At 36.7% G+C, this 20,852-nt stretch overlaps 1 protein-coding gene across 1 annotated transcript; it reads left to right on the top strand.

Moving 5' to 3' along the window:
• Positions 1 to 4,479: 4,479 nt before the first annotated feature.
• On the top strand, positions 4,480 to 16,114 carry LOC127831489 (oxysterol-binding protein-related protein 1-like). The gene is made up of 6 exons (XM_052356472.1): positions 4,480 to 4,663; positions 8,600 to 8,685; positions 10,418 to 10,529; positions 11,737 to 11,822; positions 12,497 to 12,641; positions 15,969 to 16,114. The coding sequence occupies exons 1-6, from the start codon at positions 4,480 to 4,482 to the stop codon at positions 16,112 to 16,114; spliced, it is 759 nt and encodes a 252-aa protein (XP_052212432.1).
• The last annotated feature ends 4,738 nt before the right edge of the window (positions 16,115 to 20,852 follow it).

Genomic DNA, 20,852 nt, shown 5'->3' on the forward strand with positions numbered 1-20,852 from the left:
GAAAGTCCACAAAGCAGGGCCTCACGTTAATCGTCTGCTAATTAAAATCTTGGAGTTATTTCCCTTTACCCGCAAACCGAAAGTAAGTTTCTAGTGAACTATGTCGATTTCCTGTTTTTTATTTATTTGACGAAACTGAAGTAATAACTAAGTGAAACATAATTTTATAAAGCGAGTTTAAATGGTAGATTTACCTGTAGAGTGCATTAATTAGAGAAAAATATTTGGTGAACTTAATTCTCCCGTAATTGAGTTTATTGAATTGTGACCAGTTTGGCATTTCCTGACAGATTCACGTGATGTTGAAAGGCGTTCCTATTTTAAGAAACAAGTACATTGCTTCGATCTCAATGGCTTTAAGTACCCAAGTTTCTGTTTGGTAAACGGTATTGGATAATGTATTTGTGGCAACACATGAATAAAAAAATTAATCTCAAGTTTACCGTTTGATTAGTTTGGAGTTACAGTGATCTTGTGCATTCACAGCCTAAGCCCAAGGTAAGATACATGTAGTTGTACTTGATTCTTAACGAGGAATATTCGCAGTCTTCATGTAACATTATGCAATAAGCTAGAACCTATTTATTATATAGCTAGATTGCATCAAAAGCCATGGACCTGATTAAACTATAGTAAAGGTCACTGTGAGAGTTGATTCGCCGATTGAGAAGATGGAAGTCCTTTTCCCGGATAGAACCAGTACTTGGTGTCTCGGGGGAAACTCAAAGAAAGTTCTCACTGCGGGGATCGAACCTTTGACAACCAGTCTGTTAGGTGGACACCATATCTTATATGTAATGGCAACAACAATATAAGCCTTGTTCTGCGAAAACTGGGCTTAATGCGTGTGCTTAAAGTGTCGTCCCAGATTAGCCTGTGCAGTTTGAACTGGCTAATCTGCAACAACACTTTTTGTCTAAACTGGATTTTTTTAGAACAGACTTCTTTTAACGGAAAGATCGATTAAAGCTGGAAGTGTTGTCCCTGATTAGCCTGTGCTAACAGCAGATGCTGTTTCGGGACAACACTTTATGCACACGCATTTGGCCCAGTTTTCTTAGAATGAGGCTTATGTATTAAGCTTACATAAAGATTGAGACTTAAGTAAACCAAGGAGGTAAAGTGTGACTTAGATTTGTTGCAGACTCAAATCCAGCGCCCCTGAATTACTTGTAGACAGTGCTCCAGCAAGACCTAAAAAGGAAAGTGCAACCCTGCTGCCCCATACTACCACCCTGCCCCCTCCAACCCCTACTAGTGTTTTTTTAATTCAAAATCGGGTCTAGTAATTTGCCCCATTTGTCAATGAAACAAGTATATATTATTCCCGAATGGGAGCTAAATATTCCCAATGGAATTTTTTTTAGATATAAATATTTTGTTCATCTCCCATCGATTTAAGTTAATTCTTAGTAAATATAATACTGAAAACTTTTGTTTTCTCAATTTTGAAGCATTTGTCAGCAAAAGAAAGGGTCTATTACCTTCAATAATAGGGCTGAATAATTATCTTAGCAAAGCATGGGAAATCCAATCTAATACAAAATATATAGAAAAAGAAGTACTAAACTGGCAAATTGTTAAACTTTTTGTAGAATAATAGAATAGTATTATCGTAAATTGTGTTGTTTGCTTAAAAAATTAAATAACATAATTAAATTCGAACATTTGATTAATGTGTATTATTGTCTGATGTTTAAACGTCTGATTTAAGCTCATAATTTTCTGAAGTCCAAAACTTTTCTTTTTTTCTATCATAACATGGCATTTTTCTGTATGTGTCTGTGTGTGTGTGTGAACTGCACGGATGTCTAAATATATAAGGAATGCATAGATTTTATTTACCTCTATTGTATCAACCTATTTGAATTGTTAAAATGACGCTATTGTGTATTAACATATTAACATGCAAACTAACAATAAATTGTGTATTGTACGGAGGTGAATAAACACTATAAATTCAAAAAAAAAGTATGTCAAGTTTTCAATACATTAAAGTCGAATACAAATGAAAAAAATACAAATGAAGAAAATGCATATAGTAAATCTTCTAAACATGTAATGAAAGAAAAATGGGTCTGTTAAACTAGTTGTATTAGCTCGGCTGTTTTCGGAGAAAACCCGAGGTATTGTCATAGCCAGCTCGTCGTGTCGTGCCCGTTGTCATGTCCACCGTCCGCGTCGTGCTAAAACCTTAACATTTTGTCAAGGTTTTGAACATTTGCTTTAAAATCAAAGTGCTTCAACCTACAACTTTGAAACTTCATATGTAGCTGCACCTTGATGAGTTTTACATGCCACACCCATTTTGGAGTCACAAGGTCAATGGTCAAGGTCACTGTGACATTTAAAAAAGCAAAACAAAAAATTCTGACAAGCTTTCATCTATTCAAAACTGCACCTGCAGCCGAGCGTGGCACCCGTTATGCGGTGCTCTTGTTATTTATAAAAACAATGTTCCAAATGATAATACATATAACAATTCACAAATCCACTTTATGATCTTTATCACATGCTACATTGAACATTTGCGAAAAGGATAATATTACTGCACAGACTAAACTGCCTTTATAACAAAAGAGAACCCTGTTCTTTCCAATTCCTAGCTGGAGCCCTTCTTATATGGCACTCTGCAGTCTCAGTATTTTTTTTCCACCATTTTGGGACTTGGTCCGTGTCCTTTTGAATTGGGAAAATTCATGGTGTTTAAACTAAAATTGGGAAATTAGTGTTGTTGCTGTTTTGCTAAAAAACGGTTCAAATTGAGAATAGAAGTGTTTTTATGCACCCGGTAGGGTGGCATGTAGCAGTTGAACTGTCTGTCTGTCTGTCAGTCTGTGCATCCGTCCGAAAACTTTAACATTGCCCATTACTTTTGCAATATTGAAGATAGCAACTTGATATTTGGCATGCATGTGTATCTCATGGAGCTGCAAAGTTTGAGTGATGAAAGGTCAAGGTCAAAAGTCAAATATATGGCTTCAAAGCTGCGTCGTAGGGGGCCTTGTGTTTCTGACAAACACAACTCTTGTTCAGTATTATTTTTAATAAGGTTGAACTGATATGGCTGGATGGAAGATGAACAAAATGTTGAAATCTATATAAACAAACAATATATATATTTGTTTGGAAACATTTAATTTGGAATTTTTAGGTCTCATTTAGGAAAAATATCTGCTTTTTATACGCCCGTTCAAAACGGGACGTATTATAAGAGCATCCTTGGCGGGCGGCGGCGGGTGGGCGGGCAGCTTCCACAGCAGTGTCCGCTATCTAATTCCAATAGTTTTCATCTGATCTTTGCCAAACTTGGTGAAAAGTTATATCTAGACAATATCTAGGTCAAGTTTGAATATGGGTCATGCTAGGTAAAAAACTAGGTCATGGGGTCACTTAGTGCATTTCAATGATTTAGCATGGTGTCCACTCTCTAATTGAAGTAGTTTTCATTCGATCTTCCCCAAATTAGGTCAGAAGTTGTGTCTTAATGATATCTAGGTCAAGTTCAAAAATGGATCATGACGGGTCAAAAGCTAGGTCACAAGGTGACTTAGTGCACTTCAAGCATATAGCATGGTGTCGGCTCTCTAATTGAAGTAGTTTTCATCCGAACTTCACCAAAAATGGTCAGAAGTTGTGTCTAGATTTTGCCACTCAAATAGTAAAGTTATCAAGTTGTCCAAAACCTTCAAAAGGGCGTATCTTGTGACAGTTTGGCACACTTGTTTCAATTGGGAATGGGGCTGAATACCAGAACAGATTTTACTGAAAAAATTCCCACTGTAATCTTATAAGGTCGGTTCTTACCCATGAGCACTTGACACTTCACCCCATGAAACATTTTCGCGGACTCGAGGCACTCCTACCTGTAATCCTGACACCATGAAAGTAAACTGGGTGAGGGAGTTTGTTTTTGCTAGGTTTTAAAACATGATTGTCAGAACACTAGCGTGGTGCTCTATCAACTGAGATGAACACTACACGAAAGAGATTTTCCCTAATCTCTCTTGAAAATCAAAGCAATTTATTTTTTCTGAGACACTCTCAGCAATATACTGTTCTGTTTTGAAGTATTTTAATAATTGGTAGGCTTTGGGGAAATAAATTTTGTTGATTTTATGCTTAAACTTCTTAAAAAATTGATAATATTAGTGATTGCAATATTGTATTTTTTAGGTTCAACTTTAAGAGCTAGATTTGGAGATAATTTTACATGATTAGACTTATTAAAAAAATGATGTTTTTTGGAAACCTTTAATTGGGAGTTTTGAGGTCCCGTTTGGGAAAAATATATACTTTTTCATTGGGAATGGGGCCCCCTACTGGACCCAAATTTAAACAAAAAAAAACTGGAACTGGGCTTGCTATAATTAGACTAACATATGATTTCAGTTTGTTATAGTGATCTCACCATAATCTTCTTATATAACAGACTGAAGAATTGTCCGCAAAGCAGTGCTAGGAACTTAAGTGCTCAGAATGTCGGAGGGTACGTCGGAGGGTACGTCAGAGGGTTCGTCGGAGAGTACGCCAGAATTCGACGCCGATTTCTCGCTGGAGGAATCGTTGTTGTTGTGTGCGAGACGTGGACAGACAAACATCATAGGTGACATCTTACAGAGTGGACAGGCTGTCACTGTGCATGTTGACATAAACCGTAAAGGTATGGCATATCTCACATTTGTAAACAGTATTCGGTATAGTTAAAACCTGCAATGTAGTACAATAGAGGCTGGTGTATGCTTAGTTCATCATGGACGCTTCGGTCTGTATGTCCATTTATCCATCATTTCTGTCTGTTTGCGTTTGGGTACAAGCTTATTTATCGAGGTACTTTTCTCATTTTATCTTTCAATAATAGGCAATAGTTCAATATTTGCATGTTTTTTCCCAAGTTATATGAAGTTATGTAAGTGCATTTTATTATTAAATTAAAATTCAAATTGCTGACGTTATGCCTCTTTTTAGCTCACCTGATCACAACGTGCTTAATGGTGAGCTTTTTGTGATCACCTTTTGTCCGTTGTTCCTCGTGCGTCATCAACATTTGCCTTGTTAACAGTTTAGTTGAACTTATGATTTCTACCATGTTTGTAACATCACCCTGCATACAGACATTATCTGTAAAAGTAAAAATAATTACAAATTGATTCAGGTGAAATTAAATTTCTTACCAGTATCTCTACTATTATACTAAGGTAAAATTATTTGAGAACCAAAATGTTGTTTGAGATAAAATGAACCTCATTTTGGGGAAACTGGGCTTAACACATAGTTGTGAAGTTTAATCCCAGATAAGCCTGTGAAGTCTGTCCGTCTGTCATATCTGTATGTCATATATGTATGTCATATCTGTTTGTCATATCTGTATGTCATATCTGTATGTCATATATGTCTGTATGTATGTATGTCTGTCTGTATGTCATATCTATCTGTCTGTATGTCATATCTATCTGTCTGTATGTCATATATGTCTGTCTGACTGTGTCTGTCTTATGTCACACTGTCTGTCTTAATGTTTGGCATATTTGTCTGTTTGTCTGTCATATCTGTATGTATGTCATATTTGGGTGTCTGTCTGTCATATCTGTATATGTTTAACTGTCTGTCATATATGTCTTTTCTTCTGTCCGTCATATCTGTCTGTCTGTCTTTTTTGTACGTCTGTCTATCATGTCTGTCTGTCTATCTGTCATATCTTTCTGTCTGTCATATATGTCTGTCTGGTCTGCCTGTCATATATGTTTGCCTGTTTGTATGTCTTACTGTCTGTCATATATGTCTGTCTGGAATAGCTGTCTGTCATATCTTTGTGTGTGTCTGTCTGTCATATATGTCAATCTGGTCTGTCTCTCATATATGTCTGTCTGGTCTTTCTGTCATATATGTCTGTCTGGTCTGTCTGTCATATATGTGTGCCTGTTTGTAAGTCTTACTGTCTGTCATATCTGTCTGTCTGTAATAGATGTCTGTCATATCTTTGTGTGTGTCTGTCTGTCATATATGTATGTATGTCTGTCTGTCATATATGTATGTCTGTCACATCTATCTATCATATATGTCTGTCATATCTGTCTGTCTGGCTGTCTGCCATGTATGTCTGCCTGTCTGTCATATATGTATGTATGTCATATATGTCTGTCTGTCCTATTTGTCTGTCGGTCTTTTGTTTGCCTGTCATATATGTCTCTCTGTCTGTTATATCTGTATGTTTGTCATATCTCTCTGTCATATGTGTCGGTCTGTCATATATGTCTGTCCTTCATATATGTCTCTCTGTCTGTCATATATGTCTGTCTGTCATATCTCACTGTCTGTCCTATTTGTCTGTCTGTCATATATGTATGTCTGTCATATCTGTATGTCTGTCATATGTGTCTGTCTGTCATATTTGTCTGTATATCATATTTGTCTGTCTGTCATTAATGTCTGTCTGTCATTAATGTCTGTCATATATTTTGATCTGCCTGTCATATCTGTATGTCTGTCATATCTGTATGTATGTCATATATGTCTGTCTGTCTGTCATATTTGTATGTCTGTCATATCTATCTGTCTGTGTGTCAAATCTGTCTGTCATGTCTATATTTCTGTCGTATCTGTATGTCTTTCATATATCTCTGTCTGTCATATATGTATGTCTTTCTGCTATATTTGTATGTCATATTTGTCTGTCAAATCTGTCTGTCTGTCAAATCTGTCAGTCTGTCATATCTGTCTGTCATATCTGTATGTCTGTCTGTCATATTTGTCTATCTGGCCGTTATATCTGACTGTCATATCTGTCGGTTACATCTGTATGTATGTCTGTCTGTCATATCTGTATGTCTTTCTGTCATATATGTCTTTTTGTCTGTCATATCTGTCTGTCTGTCTGTCATTCTGTCTGTCATATCTGTATGTCTGTCATATCTGTCTTTATGTCATATCTGTCATATCTGTCTGTCTGTCATAAGTGTATGTCTATCATATCTGTCTGTCTTTCTGTCTGTTTGTAGACACACAGTCGTTTGTCAAAAAAACTACTTTGCTTTTTATGGTTCAATATTCAAATGTGCGCTTTGTTCCTCGTGATATGAAGTTGAGCTCGTTACTCAAGTTGTAATATTGTATTAAGTTATGCCTCTTTTTAAACTTTCAAATTTCTACGATGATAGTTATAGCAACCTGCATATAGACCTTACCTGTTAAGGTGAAAATTAATTACTGACTTTTATCTCTACTGTTATAAACAGGCAATATAAGTTAAAATTAATAACTTACTTTTATCTCTACTGTTATAAACAGGCAATAGAAGTTAAAATTAATTACTGACTTTTATCTCTATGGTTATAAACGGGCAATAGAAGTTAAAATTAATTACTAACTTCTATCTATACTGTTATACACAGGCAATAGAAGTTGTAATTATGAATCTTGTTTGAGTTAAACATGTGAGCCGCACTCTTGATAAATGGGGCTTAATGCATGTTGGAACAGTGTTGCCCCAGATTAGCCTGTGCTGGTGACACAAGCTTATCAAGGACAACATGGGGCTTAATGCATGTTGGTACAGTGTTGCCCCAGATAAGCCTGCGTTGGTGACACAGGCTTATCAAGAACAACACTTTCTACTAGCCTGTGCTAGTGACACAGGCTTATCAAGGAAAACATGGGGCTTAATGCATGTTGGTACAGTGTTGCCCCAGATAAGCCTGCGTTGGTGACACAGGCTTATCAAGGACAACATGGGGCTTAATGCATGTTGGTACAGTGTTGCCCCAGATAAGCCTGCGTTGGTGACACAGGCTTATCAAGGACAACATGGGGCTTAATGCATGTTGGTACAGTGTTGCCCCAGATAAGCCTGCGTTGGTGACACAGGCTTATCAAGAACAACACTTTCTACTAGTCTGTGCTGGTGACACAAGCTTATCAAGGACAACATGGGGCTTAATGCATGTTGGTACAGTGTTGCCCCAGATAAGCCTGTGTTGGTGACACAGGCTTATCAAGAACAACACTTTCTACTAGCCTGTGCTGGTGACACAGGCTTATCAAGGACAACACTTTCTACTTTAAATGGATTTTTATTTAAAAGAAATTTGCTTTCAAAGAAAAACTAGATACAAGCGGAAAGTAAAGTCTGCACAGGCTTATCAGGTATGACACTTAACGCATATGCATTTAACCCTGTTTTTGACAGAATGCTGCTCATCTTGTTCAGGTTTTTTCCCCTTTTTGGGAACATAGCCCATGGCTTTGGAATTGGGAATTTTGTCGGCATTTTCATGAAATTGGGAAAATAAATTCATTAGCCTTTTTTCCACACACAAATTCCACTGATTAGGGAAATACTAAATTTGATATAACTCTTTATAATCATTAAAATTAAAAGAACAAAATCATACAATACTTTATTAGATGTAATTGAATTAAAATTGAGATAAAATACGCATTAGACTTCTCTCTAAACAAAAAAATATTTTATTTTTTTTGGAAATTAGGAATTTTTTGCCACATTTTGGGAAAAAAAATATACTTTTTAGATTGGGAACATAGCCGAATTTCGGCTATAAAATCGGGCCAAGAAAAACCCTGTTGTTTGTCTGCTTTTCAGGCTGCCAGAAGTCAAATCGAGGATGCACTGCGCTCCATTTAGCTGCCTATTTTGGTCACACAGACACTGTGAAAACACTGTTAAAGGTAAATATCATCCTTGTGCTGGGAAACAGGGCTTAATGCATGTGAGTGAATGTTGTCCCAGGTTAGCCTGTGCAGTCTTCACTTTTTATGCCCCCCACCACTTTAGTGGGGGACATATTGTTTTTGCCCTGTCTGTTGGCCTGTTGGTTTGTCTGTTGGTCTGTTGGTTGGTTTGCACAAACTTTAACATTTTGCAATAACTTTTGCTATATTGAAGATAGCTACTTCATATTTGGCATTCATGTGTATCTCATAGAGCTGCACATTTTGAGTGGTGAAATGTCAAGGTCAAGGTCATTCTTCAAGGTCAAAGGTCAAAAATACTAAGTCAAAGCGGTGCAGGAGGGGAAAAAGTGTTTATGACAAACACATTTCTTGTTTTTAATAAAAAGTCTTATTGATGGACATGTTAATTTATGGACTTTTTTTTTGGAAACAAATGTAGATTTTGTATCAGTGGATCTGTCAACCCTTTGTGTCAATAAATATTAAGGTCCCAAAATAGTGCTGATTCAACAGTACTATTTTCATCCTATGGAGCTTTTAGAATAAGGCTTTTTTGTGTGATTTGCAGTATGGTTGTGTATTGTTTCGAAGCAGTATTGTTTGTTGTTTTGCAGATTATTTGTTTGTTTTTTAGTATAGTTTTTTAAGTTTTGCAGTATAGTTGTTGTTTTTTGCAGTATAGTTGTTGTTTTTTACAGTTTGGTAGTTAATGTTTTTGCAGTATGGTTGTTTTTCGTTTTTCAGTATGGTTGTTTGTTTTTATCAGTCTGGTTGTTTGTTTTTTTGCAGTTTGGTTGTGTGTTGTAATGCAGTATGGTTGTTTGTTGTTTCGCAGTACACTAATTTATTGCTTGATGTTTTGCAGTACAGTTGTTTGGTGTATTACAGTATGGTTGTTTGATGTTTTTCAGTACAGTTGTTTGATGTCTTGCAGTATTGATATTTGCAGTATGGTGCTAATGTGAATGAAGTTAACAACACTGGGGCACGGCCTAACACAAAGCGGCCCACACAGACCGACTTGTGAGTATCTGCAGATTTTTAAAGAATAAGACGTGAAGTTGGTAAAAGACATCAATCTACGAATAAAATGTTCTTTTTTTCATCGGTCATTATATGCAGTTTACCTGTTTTGTTTATAAATTTTGACAAATTAAAAGTAAAACAGACATTTGCATATATAAATGCATTATACAATTTGATTTTCACAATGTTCAAGTCGGTGATATTTCCCTATAATGTGCATGAATGTATTCTATAAATATGGTTATCATTCAACATACAGAGATGTGATAACTTAAAGTCTCTTATTCCTTTACCGCATATATACATATAGTCTTTTACCCCTTTACCGCATATAAACATATAGTCTCTTACCCCTTTACCGCATATACATATAGTCTCTTACCCATTTACCGCATATATACATATTTTGACGCATTTTTAGTCACAAAGAAAGTTAAATTAAAGATCTTTCTTACTAGATTCAAGTTTTAAAAGCTAAATTTCCAACCCTTAGATACTGATGAGCAGCAAATAGCATACAACCTGCCTGAACAGACTGTGAGTTTACTCGCAGGCTGTTCTGGTTTTATGCTGTTAGCAAAAGCCATTTCACTTTGCATCTAATGGGGAAAGGGTTAATTTACTTTGTTTGTAACTTTATAGTACCTCCATGGATAAGAGTGAAAAAATGAAATAAATTATATCCAATGCATGCTTACAGGACGTTGTTACAGTGTTACTACAAAATGGTGCTGATGTGTCAATGCTGAATGCAGAGGGTCACACTGCAAAATCATTGACACATAACCCGGAAATAATAAAACTCATCGAAGGTAACTTATTGTTAAATAAACAAATTTATGCATTTTATTATTTTTCATGTTCAAAAGGAAGTTAATGTTTCATTTTTCCCAATTTCATGGTTTATCGCGCTTTTTGACCCAATCCAAAAATGCACAGGCTGTAAAGTATATTGTGGAAAAAATCACTGCTTATTGCTTAAAAGATGAAAATACCATAAAATCATTGCGATTTTTTTTGGGGGGGGGGGGGGCGTTTCATGAACGATCGTACAACAATATTAACTTACGAGTGAATTTTGTAATCTTAATTAGTAGACGAACTAGCTCGCTCGTCAAATATATACAGCGCTAGAGATGCCAATGTTTGTATATGCATCTTTGAAAAATGTATCGTATCGTAAATGTGTATTATGATGTTTATTGAAACGATCCCCTGGGACATTAAACACAAATTCCTTTTTTTTTCAAAATCAGAAATATGTGTCCACAAAAAAGTATTTATGACAACAAATATACATGATTTTATGGTATATGTTAAAAGAAAAATAAGTGCTGGAAATCAAAAATAAATGTTAACCGATGTAAATGTAATCATATTGCATCATTAATTATGGTTCTATACCATTTACTACTTTGTTTTAATGCATGTTTACTAAACAATTTTGTAGTGCTTACCTTGCTAGTATATTTTTGTATTGCCAGTGAGGGTTAATATTTCCTTTATTTTTATGCCAGCATGAAGATGGAGGCTTGTAGCAGTGGTTTTGTTTCACCATTTTTGGAATGGGGTCGGGGTACCTTTGGATTGGAAAAATTCGTGGCGATTCAAACAAAAAGTTGTTGGGGCATACGTTGTTGTGGCACATTTCTTGTTGTATAAACTGTCTTGGCTTCTGATGAATTCCTTTTTAAAAGTGCCCTAGATCTGGGAAACCTGAGCTTAATGCATGTACCTGTAGTGTTCTCCCTGATAAGTTTGGCAGTTGTACAGGCTAATCAGGGACAACACTTCTGCTTTAAATGGATTTTTGTTTAGAAGAGACTTTGTATAAACTAAATATTACATAATAGCACAAAGTATTGTCCCTCGTGAGTGTGTGCGAACTGCAATGCTTTGCTGGAATACTTTGTAATGGACATCATACTTACGTAAATTCATTTTTTTATGTGATTAAGTGTTAAAATAATTATGATTATGACGAGACTTACTATTTTGATGATAACGTTATTGTTACAGCGGCAGAAGTCCATGAAACCAGTCGTGTAGAAGAGGAGTTAATGTCGTCTGTCAGGCATGGGGAAGTGGAGAAAATTAAAGATCTAGTGAGAAATTTACTATAGCTCTAATTTGTTGTTACCTCTGCAAAGCTTTGCATTAATACTTTATTATGGAAATCATACTTACAGAAATTCATTTTTATGCCCCCGGATCGATAGATCAGGGGTATATTGTTTTTGGTCTGTCTGTCAGTCATTCTGTTCCAAAACTGTAACTTTACATTAAAGTTTTGCAATAACTTTTGAAATATTGAACATAGCAACTTGATATTTGGCTTGCATGTGTATCTCATGGAGCTGCACATCTTGAGTGGTGACAGGTCAAGGTCAAGGTCATCCTTCAAGGTCAAAGTAAAAAGTAAAGCGGTGCATAAGGGGTCATTGTGTTTCTGACAAACACATCTCTTGTTATGTATTAAAGTGTAATTATAATGAAAATAATAATTATAATAACAATAATAATAATAATAATACTAATTATTATTATTTTTTCAATGAAAGTGATGATTACACGTATAATAATTATTGTTGTTATTATTATTATTATTAAAAGTGGTAGTAGTAGTAACATCAGTATAGTTACACTTAATGTTAATGCAAAAATTATTATGACATTGGTTTAAATACTTTTATACCACCATAACCTCATGGCTACTTATAATTGCTTTGACCTTTGTATCATGACCTTGACCTATGTGCTATTGTCTTTGTATAACCAGGTCAGCAGTGGTAAGGTAAACAGTGTAGGGTGCTTAGACAGTTTCGGTAACTCTGCACTACACATAGCAGCCCAGTCTGGTCAGAAAGACGTAGCAGTATTCCTGCTCCAACAGGGTATTGATGTCAACGCCAAAAACAATCAAGGTATGTATGTGTAAACACATAAAGGCTAACAGGGGATCTAGGAAACGTTTGCTAACATGGAATATTTGGGACATGGGGACTATTCATAATGTAGGCTAATACCGAATATAAGAAATATAGGTTCACATTGAATCTCAGAAATGTAGGCAAAAACGGAATATAAGAAATGTAGGCTTACACAGAATATAAGAAATATAGGCTAACACAAAATATAAGCAATGTAGACTTACACAGAATATAAGAAATGTAGGCTTACACAGAATATAAGTAATGTAGGCTGACACGGAATATAAGAAATGTAGGCTAACACAGAATATAAGAAATGTAGGCTTACACACAGAGAATTTTATAAACGTAGGCTAGAATGGAATTTCACAAATATACGCTGACACGGAATCAATGAAACCTGAGCTAATAAGGAATCTTAAAAAAGGCTAACAATAAATGTCAGACACATGTAAATATTGAATCCCAGACATATGGCCTAACAATAAATGTCAGACACAGGCAAATATGGAATCCCAGACATATGCGATCGTCCCACTGTTTAGGCTAGAGGAGAATGTCATATACACTTGGCTTGTCCGGTGATTACCCCTCTGTTTAGGCTAAAGAAGAATATCATATACACTTGTCTGGTGATTACCCCTCTGTTTAGGCTAGAGGAGAATGTCATATACACTTGGCTTGTCCGGTGATTACCCCTCTGTTTAGGCTAAAGAAGAATATCATATACACTTGTCCGGTGATTACCCCTCTGTTTAGGCTAGAGGAGAATGTCATATACACTTGGCTTGTCCGGTGATTACCCCTCTGTTTAGGCTAGAGGAGAATGTCATATACACTTGGCTTGTCCGGTGATTACCCCTCTGTTTAGGCTAGAGGAGAATGTCATATACACTTGGCTTGTCCGGTGATTACCCCTCTGTTTAGGCTAGAGGAGAATGTCATATACACTTGTCCGGTGATTACCCCTCTGTTTAGGCTAGAGGAGAATGTCATATACACTTGGCTTGTCAGGTGATTACCCCTCTGTTTAGGCTAGAGGAGAATGTCATATACACTTGGCTTGTCCGGTGATTACCGCTCTGTTTAGGCTAGAGGAGAATGTCATATACACTTGGCTTGTCCGGTGATTACCGCTCTGTTTAGGCTAGAGGAGAATGTCATATACACTTGTCCGGTGATTACCGCTCTGTTTAGGCTAGAGGAGAATGTCATATACACTTGGCTTGTCCGGTGATTACCGCTCTGTTTAGGCTAGAGGAGAATGTCATATACACTTGGCTTGTCCGGCGATTACCCCTCTGTTTAGGCTAGAGGAGAATGTCATATACACTTGGCTTGTCCGGTGATTACCCCTCTGTTTAGGCTAAAGAAGAATATCATATACACTTGTCCGGTGATTACCCCTCTGTTTAGGCTAGAGGAGAATGTCATATACACTTGGCTTGTCCGGTGATTACCCCTCTGTTTAGGCTAGAGGAGAATGTCATATACACTTGGCTTGTCCGGTGATTACCCCTCTGTTTAGGCTAGAGGAGAATGTCATATACACTTGGCTTGTCCGGTGATTACCCCTCTGTTTAGGCTAGAGGAGAATGTCATATACACTTGTCCGGTGATTACCCCTCTGTTTAGGCTAGAGGAGAATGTCATATACACTTGGCTTGTCCGGTGATTACCCCTCTGTTTAGGCTAGAGGAGAATGTCATATACACTTGGCTTGTCCGGTGATTACCGCTCTGTTTAGGCTAGAGGAGAATGTCATATACACTTGGCTTGTCCGGTGATTACCGCTCTGTTTAGGCTAGAGGAGAATGTCATATACACTTGTCCGGTGATTACCGCTCTGTTTAGGCTAGAGGAGAATGTCATATACACTTGGCTTGTCCGGTGATTACCGCTCTGTTTAGGCTAGAGGAGAATGTCATATACACTTGGCTTGTCCGGCGATTACCGCTCTGTTTAGGCTAGAGGAGAATGTCATATACACTTGGCTTGTCCGGTGATTACCGCTCTGTTTAGGCTAGAGGAGAATGTCATATACACTTGCAAACAGAGATTGTCAGACTTGAAGACTGGCAGAGAATGTTGCAAGCAATGAATAACAGATCATGTCAGATATATAGGCTAACCGCACATGTCTGCTAACAGAAAATACCAGGCACAGGCTAACACAAAATATCAGGCAATGTCTTAACTAAAATGTAAAATGATAATGATTGTTCAAGATGGGCATATGGTATACAAAATTGGGAAAAAAGGTTCTCTTTTGCTTTAACCTCTGTGTTTTTACCTGCCTGGTCAATAGCTTTAAAAAGAAAATGGGAATGGGATGCAAAACATGAATAGAGAATGTATGGCCTGAAAGACGAAAAGAATAACTGCCTAATTTTCAATATCATTTCAAAACAATTTTTCTTGAGAATTTCAACTAGTGCATAAAATACACATTTGTATGCTGCTTATGGCAATATGAAATACATCAGAATGTATTTGTTTTATAAGCCTGTATGGCAATATGAAATACATCATTATGTATTTGTTTGATAAGCCTGTATGGCAATATGAAATACATCAGAATGTATTTGTTTTATAAGCCTGTATGGCAATATGAAATACATCAGAATGTATTTGTTTTATAAGCCTGTATGGCAATATGAACTACATCAGAATGTATTTGTTTTATAAGCCTGTATGGCAATATGAAATACATCAGAATATATTTGTTTTATTAGCCTGTGTGGCAAAATGAAATACATCAGAATATATTTGTTTTATTAGCCTGTGTGGCAATATGAAATACATCAAAATGTATTTGTTTTATAAGCCTGTGTTCTTGTTGGCAATATGAAATACATCAAAATGTATTTGTTTTATAAGCCTGTATGGCAATATGAAATACATCCGAATGTATTTGTTTTATAAGCCTGTATGGCAATATGAAATACATCAGAATATATTTGTTTTATTAGCCTGTGTGGCAATATGAAATACATCAAAATGTATTTGTTTTATAAGCCTGTGTTCTTGTTCAAAAATTTGAAATGTACTACAGGGTTAGGCTTCATTCAACATGAAATGTTGTTACCCATTTCAGACGTATTCAAGGATTTATTCTTAAACTTAAGATATTGGCACAAACTGCAAGAAAAACTGTCTTTTTTGCACTGAAGATTTTGCAATTGTATTTCAATAACTGTAGATATTTTCAAAATGAAGTTCTTAAAGGTGTGATTACATTCTGTCCAGCCCGTGTGTAAATCCCAGAAAATGCCATTTATTCTGCACACTGTGTATAGCCTTTTGTTGTCTACTTTTCAGGACAAGTGGCTTGTGATGTGGCCAAGAATGAGCAAATGCGACAGTTATTGCTGGTGAAACCATGGGAACAGGCCATGAAAGTGCCCAACAGATTTGAGGGGCTTCTTATAAAGGTAGGGGCCAAATGCAACAGTTATTACTGGTGAAACCATGGAAACAAGCCATGAAAGTGCCCGACATATTTGAGCGGCTTCTCATTAAGGTAGGGGCAAAATGCAGGTTTGATCTAGTATACTTAACCATTATCAGATGAAACCATGCAGTGATTTTTTGCACAAAATTACAGCCTCTTAAAGGGTGCTTCCCAATGGCAAAAACGAAACATTTTTCCCAAAATCTGACCGGAATTTCCCCAGAAAGATGCAGAACTTGTCCAATAAAGTTAATACAAGGATATAATTCTATAACACTTTTTTCCATTGGAAATGGAAATGAAAAGAACACACAACTTAGTGTAATCCAACAAAGAATTGACACGCCAGGAGGCAATATAATTAAAAAAAAAACTCTTAAAATGTTCACATATATACGACTTCTTAAGCGGCAATTTTTTACAGTACAGTGCTTTTTATTCAAATGCAGGGTCGGTATTCGGTAACAAAAACAACACTAATTTCCAAATGTTGGTCAAAACGCCGTGATTTTTGCCAATCCAAGGGGACTCAGCGGCCCCCATTCCCAACATGGCGAAAAAAAACCACTGATTCGTAAAATCATTATTATTTGTAGAACATTCATACAGTTAACGCAAACATTGGAAAATGACGGTAGTGAATTCCTCCTGACTTTTTTTTACAAAATCAGTTATTCACAAGTTAATGCATTGTGATAAAATAAAGAATATTGAATATCATACTTAAGATATGAGTTGTTTGCATATTTGTTTTTTGTTGTTGTATTTCATTTCTGATTGCAAAGCATTACTTTTATAATTCATATTATATGTGTACATGTTTGCAATTTAGAAATAAAATGTGTTAAAATAAATAAATTAATTAATTAATCTGCGCAGGCTAGTTAAGCTCGATTGGTCTGTTACTACTTAAATGCACCCCAGGTACTCGCAAGTATACTTAAATGTCCCCTGAGTACGGGAAATATACTTTAACGTACCTGACCAATTTAGACTGTACCCGAGTTTCATTCCGGCCCAAAAACCGATGTCATAAAACGCGCTAAGGAATATGAAACAATATTCGCTTTGAACGAAATCTGCCTCAACATACTTTTTTAAGTAGCAGTTTGAATAATATAGAGGCCGTTTTACAAAAAATTAACATAAATGTAAACATAATTAATTTAAAAAATATAACCAACAACCACAAATTAAGTGTAAGAATTGCGGGGTAGTATGTTTCCGTATATTTTATGTAACCGGGGTACGTAAGAGCACCCTGAGTATGTAACCGGGGTACGTAAGATCAGCCTGAGTATGTAACCGGGGTACATAAGAGCAGCATGAATATGTAACCGGGGTACGTAAGAGCAGCCTGAGTATGTAACCGGGTACGTAAGAGCAGCCTGAGTATGTAACCAGGGTACGTAAGAGCAACCTGAGCATGTAAACGGGGTACGTAAGGGCAGCCTGAGTATGTAACTGGGGTACGTAAGAGCAACCGGAGTATGTAACAGGGGTACGTAAGAGCAGCCTGAGTATGTAACCGGGGTACGTAAGAGCAGCCTGAGTATGTAACCGGGGTACGTTAGAGCAACCTGAGTATGTAACCGAGGTACGTTAGAGCAGCCTGAGTATATTTAAGAAGTACCCGAGCTAACAAGGACCAAACGAGCACTAGTATTGGATGACACTTTACACATATGCAATAAGTCCCGTTTTCCAAGAGCGTAGCTCAAATAAAACTTGATAAATATTGTTTTACAGAAGAAGTTTGTAGAGGTTTATTGTCTGTTCTTAGCAAACATTAACTTAGGCGGAAAGTGTCTCACTCTTTACAAATAGGCACTACTTTCGACAATCACCACGTGAAACAAAAATCTTAGTGTGTTTTCACCATAAATCAGCCAATCGTGATGCAGCGACTATTTCCGGAATCCCATAGTCTGCATTACCTGTTTACAAAATGTGAAAATTACCATAATTAACCAGCCATACGCGCATGCCCACAACTTCCGCATACGCAACTCGGAGTCTCTTCGCAAGTTCAGCAACGCTACATTACAGAGCACACAACATACATTCATTTATCTCTTGCGCTAATCATCACCGCTAAATAACAAATCACTCAAAACACAACACAAAGAAATCCGCTTCGAACTACTTTCCACATCCACTTCTACTTTCGTTTTGCTTTCACGAGGATGCTTTCACTTTCACTTTACTGGCGCAATCCGCAATTACATCACTTTGCTCACATACGCACGCAAATTAACAAAGCAACATATCACATACATAGAATAAATACAGAAACAACAACGTACTAAATCACTTGGCTTATATATTTGCTCTTTTCAAAAATCAGTGCCATCAAATGCCCCTCATACGCGCTATGTCGACAACAGCCCGTTCAACATAGTAGTACATAGCCCTACAACAAGCGCGCGCCAAATATCGCCGAATGAGGAAAGACAATGAATTTCTCGCAAGTTAGCAGTCAGAATAGCTTTGTATTAATGTATAATGCACACCAACTTGTTAAATGACCATTTACCAGGTGAATACAACTGCACGGAGTATTTGGTACGTAGACACACACATGTGAAACTTTCAAAAAGTCGAGCCCACGATGTTCCAACGACTTTTTTCAAAAGTTCAAAACTTAACGAAAGCCCAGTAAATTCTCTCATCCGATCTAGTGTGATTTGATTGGATTTTATTCGAGTTAAAACTTCGTTAAATCATCTTCATTGCGTAGAATACCTGTGATTATTGAGAGTCCTTCCCTTGGCTTGAACCAGTACATGCCAGGTGTCCTGTCTACTTTGAACAGTTGATCTCAGTGGATTAAGCTAGGCAAGCTTGCGTAGCTACTGAAACAGCGTAATCCAGTTCTGTGAACACTTCGATCCTTACCTTGATGGCTCTTTTACACCAGGACGTGATAAGACTGGAAGTACCTTGTTAGCGCCGCGTACGACAAAAGGGCTCCAGAACTCTTGTATGTCCATAGGAAGGTCACCATCCCGTCCTTGCTGTCTCATGAAGTCGGATTGCCAGTGAGCTTTGTTTGGAGTATAAAATTCAAATTAAAAAAATGCTTGTAAATAAAAGCTTAGCAGAAATTGCCCGAATCAAAATCTTGCTGACTTAATTAAAAGTAAATTGTGTTAATAATTTTGACTTAACTGTTATGCTGGTCTTGTAAAACTAATCTTTGCATTTTGAAAGCTGCTTTTTTAAACAGCATTACTAGTATTTTGTCAACTAAAGGCATTAAGTTCAATGTTTCCTTCCAGAACTTCCACAGGGACCACACTTTCTGCATAAACTGGATTTTTGTTTAACAAAACATTGCATTAAAATGGAAAGTAATATCAGGCTAATCTGGGTCAACAACTTATGAACATGCATTAAGCCCAGTTTTCCAGAGACAAGGCTCAATTTGTTAACCTGAGAGAGACTACCAGTATATGTTTTATGTTTCTTTCAGAGCATGGCATATTTGGTGTACCTCTGCAAACACTGTTGGAACATGACCAGAAACTGGCGCCTGATACTAGGGTTCCTATTGTGTATCAAGAAGTAAGTTGAGTGTAGCCTGTGTGTATGTTTAACAGAAAGTGGCATGTAGTCTGAGATTCAATGTAATCATGTGTGTGCAACAATAAATGTTGTGTAGCCTGTATGTCTTATATAGAAGATTTGTATACAATATTGCATAAATATGCTTCCTATTTAGGATGCCACAACGTCCGCATAGAACGCATGGGTGTATCAATTTCTATGTTAAAAATGTGAAGTCCAAATAACATTGAGATCTTTTAATTTCAGTTAAAATGTTCATAGTGCATTACAATAAAGTATATTGCTATTGATTTGGAATTGAAATTTTCTCAAAACTGAATGCAAACCAAACATATTATATTGAAATCCCTGTGTATACTCTCAGATCCTGCATTATTTATCCAAGAACTGTCTGGACACAGAGGGAATTCTGAGAATACCAGGCTCCTCCACAAAAATAAAAGTAGGTGGAATAACTGTGTGAAATCCTATGGGCATTTCTCTGTGAAAAGGGAGTTTAATGCCTGTGTGTAAAGTGTCGTCCCAGATTAGCCTGTGCAGACCCTACAGGCTAATCAGGGACAACACATTCCACTTTTATGGTATATTTCGTTCACAGAAATTATCTTCTTAACAAAAATCCAGTTTAGGTGAAATCCAGTTTAGGTGGAAAGTGTCGTCCCTGATTAGTCTGTGCTGACTGCGAAGGTTAATCTGGAACGACACTTTATGCACATGCGTTAGGTCCCTTTTTTCCCAAATCGAGGCTCTAACGTATTGTTCTTTAAATTGTGGAGCTTTACCCATTCCTGCTCTGAAGCAGTCAAAATGGCTAAATGCAACCAGCGTAAAACCAGAACTGCCTGCGAGTAATCACAATCAGTTCAGGTTTTATGCTGTTTGCTGCTCATTAGTACCTAAGGTGTGGCCTGCTCATTAGTATCTTAGGTTTGGAAATAAAACCTTTGTAATTTGAATTTAGGAAAAAATGTCTTAGCTTCAAATGCATCAAAGTGGGTATCTGATTCGTAAAGGGTTAAATTTTGAGTCGTAAAGGCCTAAATTCTGAGTCGTAAAGGCTTAAATTATTGGGCTGTGTTTACAGACCTTGGGACAGGAAATGGAGGAGAAGTTTTACCAGGGGACGTTTGTCTGAGGGCCTGACTTGACCCCTAATGATGTGGCAGCTCTTATGAAACAAT

This window comes from Dreissena polymorpha, chromosome 5 (assembly GCF_020536995.1).
Source record: "Dreissena polymorpha isolate Duluth1 chromosome 5, UMN_Dpol_1.0, whole genome shotgun sequence".
NCBI lineage: Eukaryota > Metazoa > Mollusca > Bivalvia > Myida > Dreissenidae > Dreissena > Dreissena polymorpha.